The sequence below is a fragment of the Cornus florida genome, unplaced genomic scaffold (genome assembly GCF_030987335.1).
Source record: "Cornus florida cultivar Cherokee Brave unplaced genomic scaffold, ASM3098733v1 CherokeeBrave_3.0.0_Hap2_Chr02, whole genome shotgun sequence".
Lineage (NCBI taxonomy): Eukaryota > Viridiplantae > Streptophyta > Magnoliopsida > Cornales > Cornaceae > Cornus > Cornus florida.
Window position 1 is genome coordinate 41,949,187 of NW_026775572.1, and position 24,368 is coordinate 41,973,554.

Genomic DNA, 24,368 nt, shown 5'->3' on the forward strand with positions numbered 1-24,368 from the left:
ATCCTAGCTAAACTAAACCTATCTGGTCGAATTACAAAATGGGCTATTGAACTTAGCTCTTTTGACATCACCTATGCACCGAAGGTATCTCACAAGGGGCAGTCGGTAGCGGATTTCCTACTAGAGTACGAAGATCAACCTGAGGAACCGACACTTTAAGAGCCATACTGGGAGTTACGAGTTGATGGCTCTTCCAACCGGAAAAGGGCCGGGGCCGGGATTGACATCACAACACCCGAGGGTACCAAGCTGCAGCAGTCAATTTTGCTAGATTTCCCATCTACTAATAACAAGGCCGAGTATGAGGCGATGCTCGCCGGACTTCGGCTAGCCAAACAGCTACATGTACGATGTTTAAAAGTTTTTAGTGACTCACAGCTTGTGATCAATCAAGTGACAGGGCAATATTCTCCCAAGGAGGAACGTATGAAGTCGTACAAAGATGCTGTAGAGAGTGCTATCCGGGAGTTCGATCAAATCGAGTTCCATCAGGTACCACGAGATGAAAATGCCGAAGCAGATCGGTTGGCCGCAGCCGCATCATCTTCAGATGAAGAGTTGATTCGGCTTGTTCCAATCGATGTTCTCGAAGAGCCCAGCATTAATCCCCAGCAAGAGGTGATGGTGATCCCGGAAGTACCACGCGAGCCCTGCTGGATTGATCCAATCGAGACCTACCTCAAGGAAGGGGTTCTCCCGAATAAAAAAGCTGAGGCAAGGAAGCTCAGGCTTACCGCGGCTAAGTACGCAATCATCAATAACCAGTTGTACCGAAGGTCATTCTCCGGTCCCTATCTCAAGTGTTTAAACCCTACTGAGGCTCTCACAATTCTAAAACAAGTTCATGAAGGAGATTGTGGAAACCACTCCGGAGGAAGATCCCTTGCACACAAAATTCTAACCCAGGGGTATTTTTGGCCATACTTGGCTCGGAATGCCGAGGAATACTCAAGAAGATGTGACAAGTGTCAGCGCCATGGTCCAATAAAGCATCAACCTGCCGAAGGTTTGCACGACATGGCTAATCCATGGCCGTTCGCCCAATGGGGGATTGATATAGTAGGACCGTTACCCAAAACCATGGAAAAAAAAGAGCATGTGCTTCTGGCTACGGATTACTTCACCAAGTGGGTGAAAGCTGAAGCCTTCTCTAGCGTCACCCACGAAGAAGTAAAGCATTTCATTTGGAGCAACATTATTTGCCGGTTTGGGGTACCAAAAGTCATCGTAATGGACAATGGTAAGAACCTCGATAACAGAAGTACAAGAAAGTTCTTTAGTGAACATGGAATCCTGCAAAAATTGGCTGCAGTTAGTCATCCACAAGGCAATGGGCAAGCTGAAATAACTAACCGCACGATATTCGGGTGCTTAAAGAAAAAATTGGAGAAATTGAAGACAAAATGGTACGAGAATCTCCCTCAAGTGCTCTGGGCTTATCGAACCACTCCAAGACGGCCCACGGGTGAAAGCCCATTTGCTATGGCATATGGATCCGAAGCTGTCATTCCTACCGAGTCCATAATCCCAACCCTTCGGACATCCTTGGTACTGGAAGGGAACAATGAGCAACAACTCGAACATAGCCTTGATCTTGTGGACGAAAGGAGAGATGCGGCAGCAGTTCGGCTCGCGGCATACCAACAGCAGGTGTGTAACAGTTATAACAAACGCGTCAGATTCAGGAGCTTTGTGGTAGGCGATTGGGTTTTGAAGCAGGAGACAGCTCATGTAAAGAAACTGGAACCTAATTGGACCGGACCCTACAGAGTTACCGAAGTAGTGGGGAAAGGAGCATATCGTTTGGCCGAAGCTGGCGGACGTCCCATTGCGCGTCCTTGGAACGCAATACACCTGAAAAGGTATTTCCATTAGTTAAGTTTGTCAATTTTGCTACAAGTTCTTCACAAATAAGGCTGAATATGTCCACAGTCAGCCAAACTTTTCTTTATTTTGCTTCTATATCCAATACAACTCTCCTCTATTTTTGTTTCTTTTTATAAAAATGGGGGGGGGGGGGGGGGCATACGACTCTATGATTACGCAACTTTTATGCGCATGCCAAGTCGCACTATGCGTTAGAAGCAAGCTGCTAAAACGCATTTACAATGATTTTTACAAACAAATTTTTACAACAAAAAAACAAACAAAAAAAATAACAAGCACACAAGACACAAAACACATGAGTTATGGCCTGTGCTTAAAACTTTCTATCCCACATCGACAAAACAGTATGTGCTACATTCTGTTATATATAGGAATATTCAAATAGTTAATTACGGTGTAAGGAGGGCCCACTGGTATTTAAGGCTGTCAAGCTCAATACCAGAGGCATTCCTTACACCGCCTTTTTTGACAAAATTTAGTCTATGTCCCACATCGGATAGAAATAGAAAAGAAATGTGGTTCATATATGCGTGGTCCACAACATTTGGCTGCCAAGAAGGGAGTATCAGTGGAGGCAGGTCTCTAAATTCAACAAATGGAAAACTTCACAGCCACTGTTACTCGCTTTCTTGGCCTCCTATCATTTTTGAGTCCTCGGTCTCATGATAAGTGGTTTGAGGAAAAATATAAAACAAACCTCCCCTCCGGCTCAGCGCCGGGGAGTAATTCATTCGCCTCGGACCTTAAGTGTCCGGTTCGGCACAACCTCCCCTCAGGCTCAGCGCCGGGGAGTAGTTCTCTCGCCTCGGACCCTAAGTGTCCGGCTCGGCAAAGCCTCCCCTCTGGCTCAGCGCCGGGGAGTGATTCATTTAAACCTCCCCTCAGGCTCAGCACCGGAGAGTAGGTCATTCGCTTCAGACCCTAGGTGTCTGGCTCGGCAAAAATCTCGCCTCGGAACCTAAGTGTTCGGCTCGGCGAAAATCTCGCCTCGGACCCTAAGTGTTCGGCTCGGCAAAACCCCCCTCCGGCTCAGCGCCAGGGAATGTATAATTCGCCTCGGATCCTAAGTATCCGAAACAGCTTCGGACCTTAAGTGTCCTATTCAGCAATATTCCTCCACACTCAGTGCCGAGGAGTAATTTGCCTCGGATCTTGAGTATCCGAGACAGCTTCGGACCCTAAGTGTCCTATTCAGCACTAGTCCTCCACGACTCAGTACCGAGGGATAATTCACCTCGAATCCTAAGTATCCGAGACAGAATTGGACCCTAAGTGTCCTATTCAGCAATATCCCTCCACACTCAGTGCCGAGGAGTAATTCGCTTTAGACCTCTGGTACCCGGATCAGAACTCTTTCCTCCGGACTCCAAGTGTTTAATACCCTGTGGATGCGGATATATTATAAGTTCATCATACTCCACCCCACATCAGGAACACATGAGAAGGAAAGAGTGTGTATACGTCTACTGCAGGCAAGTAAAAGGCAAGGAGGGTTCATTTAACAGTTAAATCATTGTCAATATAAATCATCCTGCGATATCAACTAAACTGTTAAAAGGATCTCCTTCTTCCCACAATCCTTGCGTTTTCACGGATAGCATAAATCCGAAGCATAAAGACAATGTTTAGTGTTTAAACACATTACCAGACAGAGAAATATGAACAGTATCAAGAGCATACAGAAAAAACAAGTCAGGCAAGCCTAAAATGAAAAGTTATATTCATTATCCCAAAACAGGCTGTTCATAAAAACAAAATACATGGCTCTACTTCCTCTTCGGATCAAAGGGAGTAGATTCAAAAGCATCCACTACATTAGGACTTGAGGTAGGAGGAGTTGAAGCCGCAGGAGTAGGGGAGCTAGGAGTACCCTTCAGGTGTGCCTTCACCATCTCGGCAAAGCGGATTTCAGCTTCCAAAGCCTCTGGCCCTTCATCGTATGGAAAGTGCACCCCTACTTTCTTGTCAAAGGCGTCCGGATCCATCATCTTAGGGCCTGAGCCTTGATTATAGCCAGACCGGAACGCTTTAGCACTAGCCAGGTGCGCCAGACAGGAGTAGCGCCCCTGCATTTGCTTCCCCGCCTTGAAGCAAGTAGTAAGAGCCTCGGTCAGGCGTTGAACCTCGGCCTGAAGAGAATCCACCTTAGCCTCAGAGGCTGACAACTGCCTCTTATACGCATCCTTGGCTTCAGAAGCTATCTTCAGATTGGTAGAGGCAGTAGTGGCTCTCTTCTCTGCATTGTCAAGATCCTTTTCCAACTTCTTGATGGAGAGGGATTGAGCTTCAGCAGTGGCGCAGAGGGCCATGGTGTGGTATAGACTCTGTTTAACAGGGAAGCAAATATAAGTATAAATAGAAACATAAGCAAGCAAGAGTAACTTAATTCTGAAGGAGCAATGCGAACCTCTATGGCCCGGACTGGGGCAGAGGGGAGTAGTTGCTCCAACCCCATTTGGCTGATGGCTTCCTCGTCTTTTGGGAGCCACATTCCTCGAGCCACCGCCAGTGCAGCTGAAGGGTCTGTAATCACAGAATCCCCTGAATGCAGGACTGACCTGTCAGCCCTGGTGAAGGAAGGAGTCCAAGGAGCCCCAGTCTCAGCTAGAACAAAGGCCCTTACTTCATCTTCAGGTTCGGCCTCTCCAGCCTTTTTCCCTCTGCTTTTAGAAGGGACTTTGCCCTTGCCAGAGGATGAGGGGTTAAGGCGAGATTTCTTCAATGGTGGTTCCTCAACTTCCACCTCATCTTCAGTTGATCCAATGACGACCAAGGGTTGGGCATCTTCGGCTTTCTTTTTTAAAGCCTCAGCCCTCCGTATCTCCTCCTCAGTCATAGGGAAACTGTCAAATGATGGTAGAGACAGATCCATGAGGTCTGCAGCAACGGTACTGGAGGCAATGTCCTTGAGGTTTGAAGAAGTTAGCAGGTCCTCAATAGGCGAGGGGTCACTCCAGACTCGTTCCTCAAGAAAAGAAAGTCTGTTCCTTGCTGCGGAAGATGGGAATGTAGCTGAAAAAACACCAAGAAACTCATAAATACGGCGAAATATTAAGACTTAGCAAGGAAAACAGCCAGAACACTTGGTATGAAGGGAGGTTAAATATTCTATACCTAATTTCCCGAATTTTCGCGGGATGGGGAGCGCAATTGATTGGGACACGAACCATTTTCCTTTAACTACAACCATCCTTTCTTTCCATTTCTTTTCGGATGAAGGAAGGTTCGTGCATATCCTCTGATGAAGGGGAGAAGCAAAAAAGAAGCGACCAGGCTCGGTCCCATGCTTAGATATATTGTAAGTAAACAGAAGGTCGGCAAGGGTCAAATCCAGAGCCTCTAATTTCCGGCGCACCAACAGTGCCGAAAGGATGCGAAAGAAATTAGGATTTACCTGAAGGGGGGCAAGACCTAGCTTATTGAAAACTAAATGATAGAAGGGATGAAGAGGGAATCGGAGGGCGTTAAGGTGCCCTACCGAAAGAAGCAACTCATCCTCCTCAATTCCCTCGCCGGAGGTGAAATCGGCACCCTCGGGATATTCTGCAATTTCTACTCCCTCAGGAATATCAAATTCTTCCATTACCGAAGCAATAGAGAACTTGATACGGCGAATAGAGATGATTGATTTCTTCTCTTCATGGGTAAGAACATAATCAGAGCCTGAGGTGGATGTTTCGGTTGGAAGAGGGGAAGTACCTAATGGGTTCAACGAAGGGCGATCTGTAGAAACCCTAGGAGGGGGAGCCCTAATGTGAACGGGGGAAGATGAAGGTGTGGATTCAGAATCCCCAAGGTCTACACGTTCGGGAATAGATGAAGTACTCATAATGAAAGATTGAAGAGAAATATGCGAAACTAACCTGACAAAGCGAAGGAAGCGATGGAATGAAGGACGCAGAAGTGCAGCAAGGGCAAATGTAACTCTTGCAAAATCTGGTGTGACGGAGTAATAATGAAAGACCACGAACCGTTTCTGAAGCAAAGTAAAAACCGGTTTCAATTCCCTCTTTAATAGGAGCCGTCACTCAATTAAAAATGGAATTTGGGGCAAAGTGTGGAGGGAAAAAAACTCCCTCCAATAAAAAGCGCACACGTCACCACCACACATATCTACATTCCAAGGGCATTTAAGGCCCATCATGCTCAAGCCCAAATTGAGGGTACTTACAGCCCAAGACCATCGTTATTTATCCTCCAACTTCCATCAAGGCCGAATTAAGAAGTCATCAGCCCAGCTTATGAGTATTTAACATCCGGCCTGTTGCTCAAGCCCAGCCGGATCGAAATATATTCAGCCCAAGAATGCACGAGTCCTACCATTTGAAGGATTTACTGTAGAAGGAAAATTCTGATAGGAAGTTCTGTACAAGGCAAGTTCTATGTATGGAAAATTCGACAATGGAAAAAACTCTATTAGAAAAGAATGGTTATATAGAAAGAATTGGAGGGCAAGCAACGCAAGTCCTACCATAATTTTGCAATCTTTTGTATATAAATAGAGGCTAAGACCTCCAATAAAGGATCAAGCAATTCCACACTTCTCTATACATTGTTCTTATTTGTTTTTATTGTTTTTGAGTGAGTTGTTTTATTTTTCTCAATCATTATTGGTTGAGCGAAATTTTGCACCTACAGTTATCTTTGTTAGTACATTTACCTAATATATATGATATAATTATATGAATGATATATTAGCATTGCAAACTATATAATATATTATATTAAAAATAAACAATAATATGCAAAATTATTATTATTAGTATTATTATTATTTTATTTTTTATTTTTGGATAATTTAGGATATTCGAGGTTTCGCTCCGAAATCTCCGAAGATTCAGGAAGGACGCCTCCCAATATGCGATATTTTGATAATGAATAAACTAAGTAAAAGCAAAATTATATTTATATATAGTACGTATAGTACTAAAGTGTTAAAAATAAAAGTAAGATGAGTTTTGTTAATTTAATTTTTAAATTTATTTAAATAAAGAAAGGTCATTTTGATAATTTCTGCTGTCAAACTAATGGTTCCGTTCCGTGACAATTTTTTCCCTTATATAAAACGTTTTTGATACTCCACGTTGTTTGATACTCCAGTGCATGGGTAAAGCGTATAAAAAATTAAAAAAAAGAAAGAAAAAAAGAAAAGAAAAATTGATTTTAGTTGGATTGCTTTGTGAATTTCAAGTGAGCCATCACGGGCTTAGAAGACTCTGGCGTCTGAAGTGAGTTTTACTTCTTGATCTGCGGATAAGTATTCAGTACTTAAGATATTCTGTACATACTGTATTTACTTGTGCTTTCAAATTCGGCTACTTCCTTTCCTTCTTATCTCACATTTTATACATATTTTATACGTGCATTTCTTTTGGCCTAAAAACACAATTGCTCACCTACACAAAATAATTAATTCTGTGACTTTTGGACCGCCAATTTCCATAGAATTTAATGTGTTTAGATTTTGTCTCCAAACATATAAAAAGTCATGGAAAAGAAAACTAATATTCAACCCATGCGCTGATCAATGCCCAAGGTTATACATGCCATAATATTAATATTAAAGACCAATGCTCTAGTCTAGAGAAAAAAACACACAAATATCTAGAAAGTGGTTTTTACCTCATGACGATGTTTTGTGATGCACAACTAATTATCTAAGCCTATAGAGTTTATTTGAATCACTACAGTGTCAAATGAATATGCTGAAAGATATTTTTTTGACCAAATTGTCAATTTTGTACCGCAGAAAACTCAAAAAGCAAGACCCACAAGTATGCCGTGTTATATATCGTTTTTTGACCAAATAACATCGTTTAGGACATCAAAATAATATTTTTCTGTCCTTTAAGAGGATTACTAAATATTTTGAGATTTTTATTCATTATTTAAACGAATTCGGATTCGTCTCAATTTTTATTTGTTGTCTATACGAACTCGAACTGCACTAATTTTTTTTTATCTTTAGTAGTTTTTATTAATTATGTTTCTTACTCTATTTTTTCAAATTTTTTATTTTTAAACTATTTTTCGAGTGTTACATTTTTATTATTTTTTTTTTTTATTTTTTTTTTTAAGATCATATTTCCTTATGTTATAAGGTTTTTAGTTTTCTTGTAGTTTAGGATTTTCTTTATTACAGAGCAAAATTACTTATTCAATTATTAATACAATATCATTTCTTATGGACATACTTTTAAATAAAAAAAAACCTTTACTTTTGCGCACGTCATTTTGTCCTTGTCCTACATCTTTTAGCGAACTAAAGACTTCAAAATCAGTTTAAAGGTGAAAGTTAATTGCTATTTATGATTTCTAACAGTAGTGACTATTCAATTGCGATCTAATGTCAAATTAAATCCTGAACTACTTTTGATCGACTTCGAGAAGCTCTAATTACACATCACTGATTGAATGTAAAAAAAAGAAATGGGAAGTGTAGAAAAGGGTAGTTATGGTGGGTTTAGTACTGACCAAAGCAAATCTAGCCAAAAATAAAAGAGGAATGTCAAAGTCTACACGTCAGAATGTTAAAGATCAATGCTACACATCATAATCACTATTTAATTGTAAAAATAAATCAAATCTCAAATTAAATCCTGCTTTCCGTACTTGATTTCACAATCTTGGTGTCGTGATTTGACAGTATCGGTTGGGCACAGTAGAGTTCTTCACAAGCTTGCCAGAAAAACAAAATAAATGGAGGAAGCTAAGCGCGTGTGTTTTGGGATTTAACTAAATCAAATATTTGGACAAAAGTATCACTAATTAGTAACTATAAATTATTCATCTTTTTGTAACTTTAAAATGTGGTGTAGAGCAGAAAAAACACCTTTGTAATTTTAAAAGTGTGCAAATAATATTGTTGGTGTTAAAACGTCACCCTTATAATTTCAAAATTGTACAAATAAAGGCTTTTGACCAAGTAAATTGGCAAGTGGGGAGCATGTGACTAAAAATTGACTTTTTATACCAAAATTAAGCTTTTGCACTACCTAAAATATGATTTCTAACCGTAATCACTATTCAATTGCGGTCTAATATCAAATTAAATCCTGAACTGAATTTTGGCCTACTTGATTTCACTATTGATGACTTGGAGAAGCTCTAATTACACATCTCTGACTGAAGAAATGGGTAGTGTTGAAAAGGGTGGTTGTGGTGGGTTCCCTAGTACTAGACCAATGCAAATCTAGCCACAAATAAAAGAAGAATGCCCAAGTCCACACGCCAGGATGTTAAAGATCAATATCCAAGACTACACGCCAAAATGTTAAAAATCAATTCCCAAATCTACACGCCATAATCAATACATGCAGTATTTAATTGTGAAAATAAATCTCAAATTAAATCCTGATTTGAGTTTCAGCGTACTTGATTTCACAATCTTGATGTCGTGATTTGACAGTGTCTGTTGGGCACAGTAGACTTCTTCACAAGTTTGCCGGAAAAAAAATAATAATAATAAAAAAAATAGAGAAAGCTAAGCGCTTATGGTTTGGGATTTAACTAAATAAAATATTTGAACAGAAGTACGATTAATTAGTAACTGATAAATTATTCATCTATTTGTGACTTAAAAATTACTACAAAACTATTTACCTTCAATTTTAGTTTGGCTATAACTATTATACCACTCAATAATATAAGGCCTCTAGACCTTTTTTTTTTATTTTTTTATTTTTTAGTTGCCTATAGACTTATGCGTTAGTCTTCAATACTCCCTCCCTATTATAGTGTGTAGACTTGCGCATTGATCTTTTGACGTTGAATATTACTACTAGCTTTCTTTTTTGAAACTTTTTGTTTGTTTCGGAGACTTCTTCTAAGCACATTAAATGCTATGGCGATTGGTGGTACAAAAGTCAGAGTGAGTTTATTTTGTGCAGGTGAGCAATTATGTTTTTAGGCGGGCCAAAGACTGAGAGAAATGCATGTATGCTTAAAACAGTGGGATGTTATCCCCACCCACGTAAAACGCATCTGAGTTTCGAACTTAGTTTCAGAACTCATAAAGATTAATGTGCAAGTATACAGGCTTAAATTCAGAACCACGAAGCAATTTAGATATATAAAAATATATCCCAGTCTGATTGCACGCACTTTTTTAATTTTTACACTTAGATTTCGTTTGGTTAAATAAAATCAACAAAAAAAAATAAAAATAGAAATAAAAAATTTTAAAACTTTTTTGGGTTATATAGAAAAAGAAAAGTTCTAAAAAAAATTAGGATTCCCTTAACCTTCTATTTTTCCCAAAACGTTTTCTGCACAAAATGCGAAAAAATTTTATTTTCACGTAAAAGAATCGTATTTTTATTTTGTGTTCCAATTTTATCCAACAACTTCATTGATATTATTTTTACCAACCAACAACTTTATCGATATTTGAAGACCAACAACATTCAAAGAATTCAATGTCCAACAACGACTTTATAATTGATAGAGTTTTAGTTAACTTGACTACCATTTCTTAGTTGTTTTCCATCATATATGAATTAAATAAATAGTAGTTTGCATTTATTGAAGACTCCATCATTTTTTTCTATATACCCTACTATTAATTATTTATTTATTACTTTTTATAAAATAAGGGCATTTTAGGTATCTAAATTATAATATGAAATTTTTCTGTAATTTTTTTGAGTAAATTTTCTTCCTAATCAAATACATACTAGAAAATCAATTTTCTTTTTACAAAATTAATTTTCGTTTCATTCACTTCACTTTTTTTTTTTTTTTTTTTCATTTCTTTTCTTTTCTTACTATTTCTATTTAACCAAACGGAGGCTTACCAAAAAAAAAAAAAAAAAAAAAAAGAAAAAGAAAAAGAAAAAGAAAAAGAAAAAGAAGAAGAAGAAGAAGAAGAAGAAGATAAGGTGCAATAAACCCCCCTCAACTTAGTCCGTTTTGCAATAAACCCCCATCAACTAATTTTTTAGCCAAAAAAAACCTCTCAACTATCCAGAGATAACTAAGTGGATGGAAAATCAAGCGTCATATTTTTGAGACGAAAATGCTCTTATTCTTATTATATAGGGCAAATTGCATAAAACCCGACACTACTTTTAATTTTTTGCAAGAATCCTCCTTGAAGAAAAAAGTTGACATAAAACCCCCCCTAACTATAGAATTTGTTGCAAAGTGGTGTTATAATGACTAAAATGCCCCTTAATACAAATTTAATAAAATCGTGCATCTTAATATTAAATTAAAATTAATAGAAATAACTCAATTGGCATAGCGTTAATAAAAGAAATTAAATGGTGCATCTATAAGAAAATAAAAGTACCTTGGAATAATTTTTCAAAATTTTCTAAAATATAAAAAGGAAAAGAAAACCTAAAATGAAAATCATTTTAAAGTAAACCTAAACTTTTAAAAATTTATATTTTAGTGATGTTATAATGACGAAAATTTTATTTTAAATTTTATTATAGCATCACTTTAATATAAATTTTCATTACAAATTTAAATCATTTTATATTAGTGAAAATTCCCACTAATGTAAATAAATTTTTTGGTAAAATAAAATGATTTAAATTTAAAATGAAATTTTATGTTAAAGTGATGCTATAATGAAATTTAAAATGAAATCGACTTATTTCCCCTGGTATTAAATTAAAATAAAAATTATTTTATATTAAAGTGATGCTATAATTTTATGATTTACGGATTTAATAAAATTTAAATCAATTTACATTAACGAAAATATTTCCTAATATAAATTTTCTTCATTATAGCATCACTTTAATATAAATTTAAGAAAGTTTAGGTTTACTTTAAAATGATTTTTATTTTAGGTTTCTTTTCCTTTTTATTATTTAGAAATAAAAATTTAAGAAAATGTTGAAAAATTGTTCGAAGGTACTTTTATTTTCTTATAGATGCACCATTTAAGTTTTTATTTTTTATTTTTTATTTTTTATTAACACTATGCCAAATGAGCTATTTTTATTAATTTTAATTTAATATTAAGAGGCACCATTTTATTAAGTTTTTGTTAAGGGGGTAATTTAGTCATTATAACACCATTTTGTATAAATTGTATAATTAGGGGGGTTTCTTGACAAAAATTTATAGTACAAGGTGTTTAATGCAATTTGCCCTATATAATAGAAATAAGGGCATTTTTGTCCCCAAAACATGGGACTTGATTTTCCATCCACTCCATTATCCTTCTTGGACAGTTGAGTGGGTTTCTTTTGCAAAACAATAGTAGAGGGGAGTTTATTGCAAAACGCCTTATGTTGTGGGGAGTTTATTGTACTTTGCTAAAAAATAATATTGTTTTTGTAAAGATGCTATCGTCATACAGAACAAAATCCTCTCTAGCCTAACAGTGTTTCTGTTGCAGCCGGTGAGTTAAAATTAATTGGGATACATGTTAGAAAAGTGTGAAGATGTACGTTACTCGTTAGGAGTTGGAATGTATATTAGAAAAATGTTAGGATGTAAAGCCAACATCTCAACACTTTGATAATATGTATTCCAAACAAAACTCACATACTGCAATAAATCGATACATTGTTCAGCGGGAAAGGATTTTGATTCGTCATCATACAGCGTTAGATCAATCCCAATAAACATTTTCCCCACCGTACCAACAAAACAAATTTTAATGCCAAGTATATAACACAGTGATCACATTTTGGACATTTTAGAATGAATAAAATAGTCATGTTAGCACAAGCAAAGAGGACAAAAATCTCTAACATCACTAATTATTCTTGCTTTCACACGCTGTTAAAGCAAGAGTACTATTCCCTGCTTAATATATTGGACTCAACAGATCTCAACAGATTCGTATAGCAGTGTTTACCAAAGCATGAACTACCACAGCCAGGTCTTCAACCTAATTCAGGACTTCTAGATAACACAATTGAAAAAAATAAACTAAAAAATAAAAAGTTATTTTCTTAATAATTTTTAAAAATCATTTTCTTCTTATATATCAAGTTTTGTGGAGCCTTGTTTGTAGAAAAAGAAAAAAAAGAAAAAGAAAAAAGGAAAGAGACAAAGACGATCGACTTCTTTTTCTCTACCGAGTGAGTGACTCAAGATAATGGACCACCAAAGTAACTAGTATGAGATCGACCTGTAGAATAAGATGAATATAAATAAGAGCTTAAATACAGCACTGCTACACATCGACCATAAGCCATGGGGTACTCTTCAACCTTAGAGAAGGTCCTCTCATTTGTTTCCTTACTCTTGTTTGTTATGTTGTTGTCTTCACCCAATTCAGCTTCTGCTTCTGTTCAAGAAGCTAAAGCTCTCCTCAGATGGAAAGCCAGCCTTCAACACCAAAATAATTCTGTGCTAACTTCATGGATTTTTCCTTCTAATTATAATACCACCGGTTCTTCAAGCAATCAAAATACAAGTGCCATCCCTTGCACTTGGTCTCGAGTTTCTTGCGATTTTGATGGAAGTGTCACCGGACTGAACCTCACAGGTGCAAGTGTAAATGGTACGCTCTATGATTTCCCATTTTTATCTCTCCCTAATCTTGCATATCTTGATCTCAGCATGAATGATCTTTCCGGTATCATCCCACCTCAAGTTGGTAAACTCGCAAAACTCATCTATCTGGATTTTTCCATTAATCAGTTTTTCGGAATAATCCCACCACAAATCGGCCTCCTAACAAATCTTCAAGTCCTTCACATGTTCCAGAATCAGCTAAATGGATCAATTCCTGCAGAAATAGGCCTACTGAAGTCCCTTTATGAGCTTGCTTTGTGCACTAACAATCTTGATGGTACCATTCCCGCTTCTTTGGGCACATTGAGCAACTTGGCTTCTCTGTTTCTCTATGAAAACAAACTCACTGGTTCCATTCCTCCAGAAATGGGGAATCTCTTCAATCTTGTCATTCTTGACATGAATACGAACCTTCTCACAGGTCCTATCCCTTCCACTTTCGAGAACTTGAATAAGCTAACCATGTTGCGGCTATTCCAAAATCAGCTCTCTCATCCCATTCCACCAGAGATAGGAAACCTGAAATCCCTTGAGACACTGATTCTTTATAAAAATAATCTTTCTGGCACAATCCCGGTATCCTTGGGTGATATAAGCTCGCTAACTCAACTACTTCTCTACGAAAATCAACTCTCTGGTCCCATTCCTAGAGAATTAGGAAAGTTAAAGTTTCTCTATGACCTACAATTGAGTGTGAATCAGTTCAATGGTTCCATTCCTTCTTCATTTGGCAATTTAAGCAACATGAAGTTCTTGTTCCTCCGTGATAACCAACTCTCCGGTCTTATTCCACAAGAAATTGGGAATCTGGAGAAGTTGGTCGTATTGGAAATGGATCATAATCAGTTTTCTGGCTATTTGCCTAAAAACATTTGCCGAGGCGGAAAACTACAAAACTTCACGATAAACAGTAACCAGCTCAAGGGTCTTATCCCCAAAAGCTTAAGAAACTGTTCTAGCTTAATCAGAATCCGTTTCAATGGAAACCAACTCACTGGAGATGTATCTAAAGCTTTTGGTATCTATCCAAATCTTAATTTCATGGATTTAAGTAACAACAATTTTTTTGGTGAAATCTCTTATAGATGGGGACAGTGCTCAAATTTGACTAGCATATTGATGGCAAGGAACAATATCACTGGCCAAATACCACGAGAGTTGGGAAATTTATCTCGACTTCAGGTAATTGATCTTTCTTCGAATGAATTAGATGGGGATATTCCAAAGGAACTAGGGAAGTTAGATTTGCTAAAGGTTGATTTGAAAGACAATCAACTTTCTGGTAGTATACCTAGAGAACTCGGATTACTAGCTAATCTGTTGTATCTTGACATGTCCATAAATAGATTGAGTGGTTCAATACCGGGAAATCTAGAAAAATGCTTGCAGCTGCATTACTTGAACTTGAGTTACAACCATTTTAGCCAAAACATTCCACCTGAGATGTATAAGTTAGCTCAACTGTCCAAGCTAGATTTGAGCCATAATTTTCTCATGGGAGAAATATCATCGCAAATTCAAAATTTGCAGAGTTTGGAGGTGCTAAATCTCTCCCACAATAACCTCTCTGGTTTCCTTCCAGAGGCTTTTGAAGAAATGCATGGGTTGATGTATGTTGACATATCCTACAATGGGTTTCGAGGTCCCATTCCCAGCAACAATGCCTTTAGAAATGCTACCATAGAGGCATTACAAGGGAACAACGGTTTGTGTGGCAATGTTACAGGATTGAACCCTTGCAAAAATGGCCAACACATTGTGAAGGAAAGCCACAAATTCATTCTAGTTCTTAAAATTGTATTACCTATTGTGGGAGCACTTATACTTGTTGGTGCATTCATTGGACTCCTAATCCTGTTTGAAAGAAGAAAAAGTAAAGCACCAATCAAACAAGGCGACTTGCAGGCAGATGAAAACAATCTATTTTTAATTTCCAATTTTGATGGTCGAGCAATGTATGATGAAATCTTAAAAGCCACCAACAATTTTGATGCCTCGTATTGCATTGGGAAAGGAGGATCTGGAACTGTCTACAAAGCAAGATTGCCAGCAGACAACGTAGTGGCTGTGAAAAAACTTCACCCATTCTCTGAGCCAGCAAACCGTCAAGGATTTTTGAACGAGGTAAGGGCATTGACAGAGTTACGACATAGGAACATTGTAAAGCTTTATGGTTTCTGTTCACATGCTCAACACTTATTTTTGATTTATGAGTACTTTGAAAGGGGTAGCTTGGCCACAATCTTGAGAAGAGATGAAGAGGCTCAAATTTTGGATTGGCCCAAGAGGGTGAACATCATTAAGGGGGTGGCTCATGCTGTATCTTATATGCACCATGACTGCTCACCACCAATTGTACATAGGGACATATCAAGCAACAATATTTTGTTGGACAACGAGTATGAGGCTCATGTCTCAGATTTTGGCACTGCTAAGCATCTGAAGCTGGACTCCTCAAATTGGAGTACACTTGCAGGCACATATGGATATATAGCACCAGGTAAACATAGTTTTATGTTGTTATAACTAATTTTACATATATAATACTGCTGATCAATTACACTTTTTTCTTTGCAGAACTAGCTTTCACAATGAAGGTAACTGAAAAATGCGATGTGTATAGCTTTGGAGTGTTGATAGTGGAAGTGATCAAAGGGAAGCATCCAGGCAATTTCATCACCTCTCTATCATCATCATCTATTGATAAGAATATAATGCTGAGAGATGTGTTGGATCAACGCCTTTCAGCTCCCTCAACTGACGGTGAAGAGGTGTTGATATCAATTATAAAGTTGGCCATTGCATGTTTAAATGTCAATCCACAATCTAGGCCGACCATGCGCATTGTCTCTCAGTTATTGTCAACCCTAACAACACCTTCCTAGAACCATCCAACTTAGTTACTCAACATATTTTGTCGTCCTTTGTACCATATAGTGTGTTGTTTTTCATCTTAGTATCTATTTGCATTTCATAGCAATATATTGTCAGCACGATTGTTCAACATTGCCCTCAATGTGCATGCATAAGTTTGGATGTTGGTAAACAGTAGTTAACTATTCTTTTAACCCCAAGATAAAATCCAGATTAAATTGCGACAATTGTGGTACAAACATCTTATGGTCCAAACCTCATCTTATCATTAGAAAAAAGCACATTTTTGTCAAACTTGAGCTATTTTATTTGACAATAGATAAACTAACCCAATTAGTCCTATTACCTATCATTTCTTAGAGATATACTCGTTCAGCAAGCGTTATTTATTTATTTATTTATTATTATTTTTTCATAAAAGAATAACACGTGCTATAAAATTAAAAGGGCTTAAATGCTCTTATTACCTAAACTAGTGGGAAAAATAATGTTTTAGTTTGTCCAATTAATTTAATTCATAAAATGAAGGAAGGCATAGGAAAAGGAAAAAAGAAGAAGAAATAAATAGAGAAAAAAGATGACATGCATCATATTATGAACATTATATAAAATTTATTAAGTAATGATATTGTAGTCGATTTATATTGTTGACTGAATAAGCTATATTGTGTATCATGAATCAAAATCAATTTCATTGGATTGATTTAAAAATGCATATTCATAATATTAATCAATTTCATAATAATTTCATTGGATTGATTTAAAGAAGAAATACCAACACGCCAGTGGCCTAACGATATCAAACCCCTACTTCTCAAAGGAAAGTTAGGGGTTCAAGCCTCAGTGGAGACATGTGTGTGTGAGTACCAACTAAGAAAAAAAAAACTAAAAATAAAAATTTAAGAAGAAGCCAGTAACCAAACTAGATTGGGAACACTAGATGTTATTTTTTAATTTTTCGTCAAATGCCCAATCATCGGCATATTTCAGATTCTTATATATATGGTACCTGCACTTCTTTGATTCATGACTTAAGCCTAAATTAAAATAATATATGTAAGTTAATTTGGTTCATATTTGTGTCCAAATTAAAATGATTTATATTGGAGAAGGATGGTTTTGGTATTATGTTTTTTAAATTAGTCGACTTTTGACTTTTATAATAATCAACTAACTAAAGGGGGTGTCGGGGCAAAGTTAACCAAACCTGAGGGGAGGTTTAGGCCTTTTTTTTTTTTTTTTTTTTTTTTTTTCATTAGTTTAATATGTGAACAATAAAGACAAACCTAAAGGGGTGTCGGAGCACTTAATGCAATTAAAAATTAAGTATTGAAACCTTAGGGATTGGTTTAATGATAAAATCACTTGGCTTTGATGCCTTCATAGCACCAGGTCTGGGGTTTGATTTCCATTCGGAGCTTACGACTACTTGGGGTCACGCATTCGTTGGCATATTCAATGACTTACTTTACTCGCGGTGGGGAGATGCCATTTTTGGATTCTCGAAGATTAGTCAGGATGAAGACTCGGATTCCCCGAGTTATCTAAAAAAAATAATAATAGTAAGTGTAAAAAATTTTAAAATTTGAAACTCTATTATGACAAGGGACTTCAGTTTCATGAGTGATCTTACTTCACAATATCACCATAAATGTTATCTGTACACACGTAGAATATTGGGAGGGAAATAGATGCTCAATCTCAGTCTTGTCATAACAATGGGTAAATTACGTTTAACTTTCCATTACGTTTAACTCTCCCTGATTCGTAACATTTTACATAAAACCTTACTTTAATTTTTTTTTTTGGCAAAAAATCTCTCTAACTAATTGATGGGGATTACTTTTGCTAAAATATCCCCTCAACTTAAGGGGGTTTTACGCAATTCCCCTAATTATGTGAATTTAACTAAAACATTCAATTTTTAATTTCTTTCTTGAATAATACTGTATGAACTTATATTTTCTTTTACATTCATCACCATACCATGAATTTAAGAAGATTACTTTTGCTAAAATATGCCCTCAACTTAAGGGGGTTTTACGCAATTCCCCTAATTATGTGAATTTAACTAAAACATTCAATTTTTAATTTCTTTCTTCAATAATACTATATGAACTTATATTTTTTTTTACATTCATCACCATACCATGAATTTAAGAAGATTACTTTTGCTAAAATATCCCCTCAACTTAAGGGGGTTTTACGCAATTCCCCTAATTATGTGAATTTAACTAAAACATTCAATTTTTAATTTCTCTCTTGAATAATACTATATGAACTTATATTTTCTTTTACATTCATCACCATACCATGAATTTAAGAAGATTACTTTTGCTAAAATATCCCCTCAACTTAAGGGGGTTTTACGCAATTCCCCTAATTATGTGAATTTATCTAAAACATTCAATTTTTAATTTCTTTCTTGAATAATACTATATGAACTTATATTTTCTTTTACATTCATCACCATACCATGAATTTAAGAAAAGCATAAAAATTAGGGGTGGCAAAGTTCGACACGACCCGCCAACACGATACGTACACGACACGAGTTAAATGGGTAATGAGTTTACCATAAACGGGTTCGTGTTGTAAACGGGTTGACACGAATAACCCATTTAGTTAAACGGGTCGTGTTCGGGTTCATGTGGCTCAACCCATTTAACCTGTTTAATTAAATGTGTCACCCGTGAACCCGTCTAACCCGTTACCTGTTTTGACCTGATTATTAGGGACATTTTGGTCATTTTATTATTACACAAGAAACCCTATTAAGGCTATTATACAAATTATATCAACAGATTGAAATCATTGAACACTACCTTACGCGGTGCCTTCAGTGCTTCACAGTTCACTCTTCAGTCCCTCTCTTGGACCTCTCGGTCTCTCCTCTTTCCTCTCTTTCTCTCTCTGAAAGATTCAACCCAGACAACTCCTTCTCTCTCTCAAATCCACACCACACCAGCACACCTCGAGCAACCAAGAAGTTCAAGAACACTACAGTCTACACTTCGAGCGAACCAGCAAAGAATACGAAGTAAGTTTTATACTTTTCTTTAATTTTTTTGTCTTCTCTCTTTCAGATCTACTCTAAAACAACAAGAGGTCGATTTTTTTTGTCTTTCCTCTGTCAGATCTATTTGAAAATAAGTTTTCTTTAATTTTTTTTCTTTCAGATCTACTTTTAAATAAGTTTTATCTATTTTTTTTTCCATTATTATTGTTATTTTTTAGAAACATTATGTTTAAAGTTTCTGAATGAGCCGTTGGACAACAAAATGGCCGTTGTTCAGTGAGTTCACCATGGGTCCATGACACACGGATTTTTTTTCATTATATATATGTTGATTTTGGCTCATTGCAAACTCACTCCCGTCAAAGAAAGGGTACGGGCCAGCTTAAGCCCATAAGCTTTGTTTTCTTGCTGCTCTGACAAGCCAGCTAAACCTCCACAAATCATCTGTGGTTCGTGAAGAACTTTATATGAGTGCGCACTCACCACCCGACCCAATACAGTGACCACCCATTCACTACCCCAGACAGTACCCAACTTCCTAAAAAATAAATTATCCTATTGCAATTAATAATTCCTGTAACCGTATTTCTTTTTATTTTTGGTAATTCAAATGTGTTTCAATTTCTTCCCTCCAAAAGAAAGCAAAAAATAGTAATTTGTAGTTGAGACCGGTTTTGATTATTGAAGGGACTTAAATAAGCTTTATTTTCAAGCAGCATGCCAAAGTTGTTGTCAGACCAAACTTTTCCCAGTTCTCTATCTTGTTGCAGTCAAACTTGGCTACTTTGCAGTCCAACAGTCCTTAATTTCGCTCCCACTAAGTCAATAGGATAATTCCCAAAATTATTAAATAGAATTTTAAAACTGTTTGTCTTAAGTTTAACAGTTTAATTGGGCGACTTATTTTGATATTTTTATTGATAGGTCTTTCTTATTAGATCAAAGATGAGTAGTTTATAGTATTCATTAGAATGTTGGAAGTATAAGATAGATTGAATTGATTCCCTCCCAATGGTCTTGGCGTACTTACTTTTATATGGGAGTTAGGGTATAACATTCGTAAGAAAGAAAAGGTCTTAGCATACTGGTTGCCTTTCAGAGTGTTAAAGCCAACTAATATAGTTGATATGAATACATGCTAATCTACAATTAAGCTTTACTCGGCACTGAATCATGCTAGCATATACTTTCTTTCAAGATTTGAGGACGTAGATCAGTTAATATAAGTACTAATCTTGCTCAAAAATTAGTTTAGTGGACTATTAAGATTCGTAAAAACTAATGTATGTAATTTAATAATATTTTCTCTCTTTTCAATGTGAAAAGTAAAAAATTGGAACGAGTATTGCGTTATTGAAGACATTGTCAACGTTATAATAATTTTATATTAATAAAAGGAAAAAAAAAATCATGAAAGATAAAAGAGCAAGACAATGCGAACACTGCAACAATTTTATATTAATAAAAGTTGGGAAATAAAATCATGAAAGAAAAGAGGGTATTGTGGGTCCTTCTTCAAGACATATTCAACTTTGCACTACAACAATTTTTTATTAATAAAATCATAGAAACATTGGAACCGTAACACAATAACGCTTTTTATAAAACGTTTAATGTATCCTGCACCCTTATCGTCTTAGTCGAACATTTTGTTATGTTGATTAAGTTATGATTCACACTTAATAATTTAAAGGGGGTGAATAGGTCAAGTTGTTTAATTTTTGTTTGATTAATTATTATATATATCCTCTTTATTAATTATTATATATGTTTGATTTATTTATTTATTTTTGGTAATATTTAGATGGATTCTGCCATGAGACTTGACGAAAGTGGACCAGAAGATGATCTTGATTTAATTGACCTTGAAGTGGATCAGAATGAAAATGCAGATGTGCAAGTGCAACCGAAAAAGAAATAGGATTCGAAGCGCAAAAGAAAACTCACATCAAAAGTTTGGTTGCACTATGATATACTTCCACCCGGTAAGGACAAGAAAAGAAGATGCAGATGTAAGAAGTGTGGGACTGAGTATATTGCGGAGGGCAGGTATGGCACTGGTAATTTAAAGAGGCATATAGATTCGTGTGTTAGGAGGGATACACGGGACATAGGTCAGTTGCTTTTATCTCAGTCATCTGGATCCATATCTATGCGTGCTTCTAAGTTTGATTTTAATAAATTTCGTGAGTTAGTGAGTGCTGCTATCATTATGCATGATCTACCATTTCAATTTGTTGAATATGAGGGCATTAGAAACATGTGTCGTTATTTAAATGAGGAGGCTCAGCCCGTAAGTAGGAACACAGCCAAGGCTGACATATTAAGGATGCATAAAAATGAAAAGGGTAGGCTTTGACATATATTGGAATCAACAAATGGTAGGATTTCTCTAACATCTGATTTGTGGTCTTCTCTGACTACTGATGGGTACTTATCTCTTACTGCACATTTTATTGATGTGGATTGGCGCTTACAAATTAAAAAGAGTTTTGAACTTCTCTTACATGCCATCACCACACAATGGTGTTGCTTTGACAGAAAAGATTTATACATTGCTAACTGAATGGGGGATTGAAAAGAAACTATTTTCAATTACTCTAGACAATGCTTCTTCAAACTGTTCATTTGTTGAATTATTGAAGTCTCAACTCAATTTGAATGATGCTTTATTAAGTGGTGGGGAGTTTTTTCACATTCGTTGTTGTGCACATATCTTAAATTTGATAGTGCAAGAGGGGTTAAAAGAGTTTGATGAATCTATCATAAAGATTCGTGAGAGTGTTAAATATGTCAAAGGTTCTCAAATGAGGAAACAAAAATTCTTGGAATGTGTGTCTCATATTTCCTTAGAATGTAAAAGAGGGTTAAGGCAAGATGTTCCTACAAGATGGAATGCGACATATCTTATGCTTGAGTCTGCCATTTATTATCGTCGGACTTTTTGTCATTTGCAGTTGAGTGATTCAAATTACAAGTTCTGCCCATCTCAAGAGGAGTGGAGTAGGATAGAAAAGATTTACAAGTTCTTGACTGTTTTTTATGATGTTAAAAACATCTTTTCTGGATCCAAGTATCCTACAGCAAACTTGTATTTTCCATCTGTGTTTTCGGTTCAATTGACATTGCGAGAGGAAATGGATAGTAAGGATCAGTTTATGAGCAAGATGGCAACTCAAATGTATTCAAAGTTTGTAAAGTATTGGTCTGATTATAGCATGATCCTTGCTATTGCTGTGATTTTAGATCCTAGATACAAGCTTGGGTTTGTTATTTTTAGCTATAACAAGCTTAATGGTGATAACAACATTGAGAGCACACTAGTTCATGATGCATTGTTTAACCTTTTTGATCAATATTTGTTGAATTCTCCTATGGCTTGTACCACCAAATCCACATCTTCACCAAATGATGAAAGTGGGAACCGGCAAGTTGATGAGGGAAAGTTAACTAAAAAGTTCATTGATGTTATGAAGGTGAATAATACTTTTGTGAGATATTAAATTCATTTAATGCCTATTTTATTCATTACATCTATTTATTTTTCTACTTTTACCATTGATTGATCTATTTGTTTTTCTTAATTACTGTAATGTAGGAATTTGACTCATTTGAGAATGATAAATTGCTTGGAAATGCCCAAAAATCAGAGTTGGAACTCTATTTAGATGAACCAAAAATCAATAGGAATGCGAACCTTGACGTGCTTACCTATTGGAAAGCCAATCAGTTTAGGTATCCAATGCTTGCTCAAATGGCTCGTGATATATTGAGCATTCCAATCACTACAGTTGTTTTTGAGTCTGCGTTTAGTGTTGGTGGTCGGGTTCTTGATCAATATCGTAGTGCACTTAAACCAGAAAATGTGGAGGCTTTGGTATGCACGAGGGATTGGCTTTTTGGTTTGAAAGGTAAATAACTTATAATAAATTTCAAATTATATTTTTATTATTGCAGAAAATAGTGAAGTAATAAATTTTTTGTGTATGTTTTACTATAGATACAATGAAGGTTCAAGTAGATGACTTGATTGATAATGTGATGAAACTTAATATCAACAATGATGACCCTGTTGAAGGCCAATGTTCCACCAATGGTAGCGTGACTGAATATTAAAATCCAGCTAGGTAAAAAAGCCATCTACATTTGTTTTATTTTTCACATAATTTGTTATATGCAATCTTTTATATTTCAATCTGTTTTTTTTTTAATTATTATTATCTAAACTTATTTTACACTTACCTATTTTGTAGGAATTTCTACTTTTGGGTGTTTCAAAAAAGAGTGCATGCAAATTCCAGAAGGAAGTTTTTGAGTTGTGGATTTTTGGCTTTTAAGAAGATTGCATGTTACTTGACATTTCTATTAAATATTTTTATTTCGGTTTGTAATAACTTATGACTTATCTTTATTTCAGTTTGTAACTTATGACTTGTGACTTAATCTTTATCTTTGACATTTAATCTCTCTTTTGGATGTTTGCTAGTATTTTAATTTTTGGGCCTTAGCTACTTTAAACGGGTTAAACATGTTAAACAGGTTAAACGGGTTAAACGAGTTAAACAGGTTAAACGGTAAACATGTTAAACAGGTCGTTAAACAGGTCGTGTTTGGTGTGTCTAACGCAACATGTTTATTAAACGGGTTACACGTATCGTGTCGTGTTACCCGTTTAATAAATATGTCGTGTTCGGGTTTATGATATGACACGATTATTAATCGTGTCGTGTTCGGGTTGACCTGTTTAGTGTTATACCCCTACTTCGACACGACACGATTATGACACGCGAACCCAAATTATCACCCCTAATAAAAATAATTAAAAATGTAAAAATCATAGTTATTTTTTGGTATATATATGTCTAGTACAGTTAAATCCTGCAGTATCTTTTTCTCTTTTCTTTTCTTTTTTCCTATTAATTCAATCAGACAAAATGAGAGAAAAGTTTAATATTTTATATATGTCATTCAATTACTTTTTGTGGTGGAGCAATCAAAATCTATTTTGAATGCAAACAGGGGTGAGGGATTGCGCAAAAGATTAAAAGGATGGTTTACTCCAAAATGTTACAAGTCAATGAGAGTTAAATACAATTTACCC

The 24,368-nt window shown here is 35.9% G+C and overlaps 2 protein-coding genes across 2 annotated transcripts; both read left to right on the forward strand.

The window, feature by feature from the left end:
* Positions 1-12,730: 12,730 nt before the first annotated feature.
* Positions 12,731-16,370, forward strand: LOC132286758 (MDIS1-interacting receptor like kinase 2-like). The gene is made up of 2 exons (XM_059789144.1): positions 12,731-15,874; positions 15,952-16,370. Exons 1-2 carry the CDS (start codon positions 13,051-13,053, stop codon positions 16,257-16,259), a joined length of 3,132 nt encoding a protein of 1,043 aa, XP_059645127.1. The 5' UTR covers positions 12,731-13,050; the 3' UTR covers positions 16,260-16,370.
* A 4,701-nt stretch (positions 16,371-21,071) lies between these two features.
* Positions 21,072-23,383, forward strand: LOC132296118 (zinc finger BED domain-containing protein RICESLEEPER 2-like). Its single transcript, XM_059794356.1, has 4 exons — positions 21,072-21,167; positions 22,225-22,743; positions 22,866-23,178; positions 23,268-23,383. The coding sequence occupies exons 1-4, from the start codon at positions 21,072-21,074 to the stop codon at positions 23,381-23,383; spliced, it is 1,044 nt and encodes a 347-aa protein (XP_059650339.1).
* The last annotated feature ends 985 nt before the right edge of the window (positions 23,384-24,368 follow it).

What these genes read in the sequence shown, in the direction of transcription:
- LOC132286758 (XM_059789144.1), top strand. Translation starts at nt 13,051, where the DNA reads ATGGGGTACTCTTCAACCTTAGAGAAGGTCCTCTCATTTGTTTCCTTA. An exon ending in ATATGGATATATAGCACCAG is followed by an intron (nt 15,875 to 15,951) that starts GTAAACATAGTT and finishes TTTTCTTTGCAG; the next exon opens with AACTAGCTTTCACAATGAAG.
- LOC132296118 (XM_059794356.1), top strand. Translation starts at nt 21,072, where the DNA reads ATGGATTCTGCCATGAGACTTGACGAAAGTGGACCAGAAGATGATCTT. An exon ending in ATGAAAATGCAGATGTGCAA is followed by an intron (nt 21,168 to 22,224) that starts GTGCAACCGAAA and finishes TGTCATTTGCAG; the next exon opens with TTGAGTGATTCAAATTACAA. An exon ending in AGTTCATTGATGTTATGAAG is followed by an intron (nt 22,744 to 22,865) that starts GTGAATAATACT and finishes ACTGTAATGTAG; the next exon opens with GAATTTGACTCATTTGAGAA.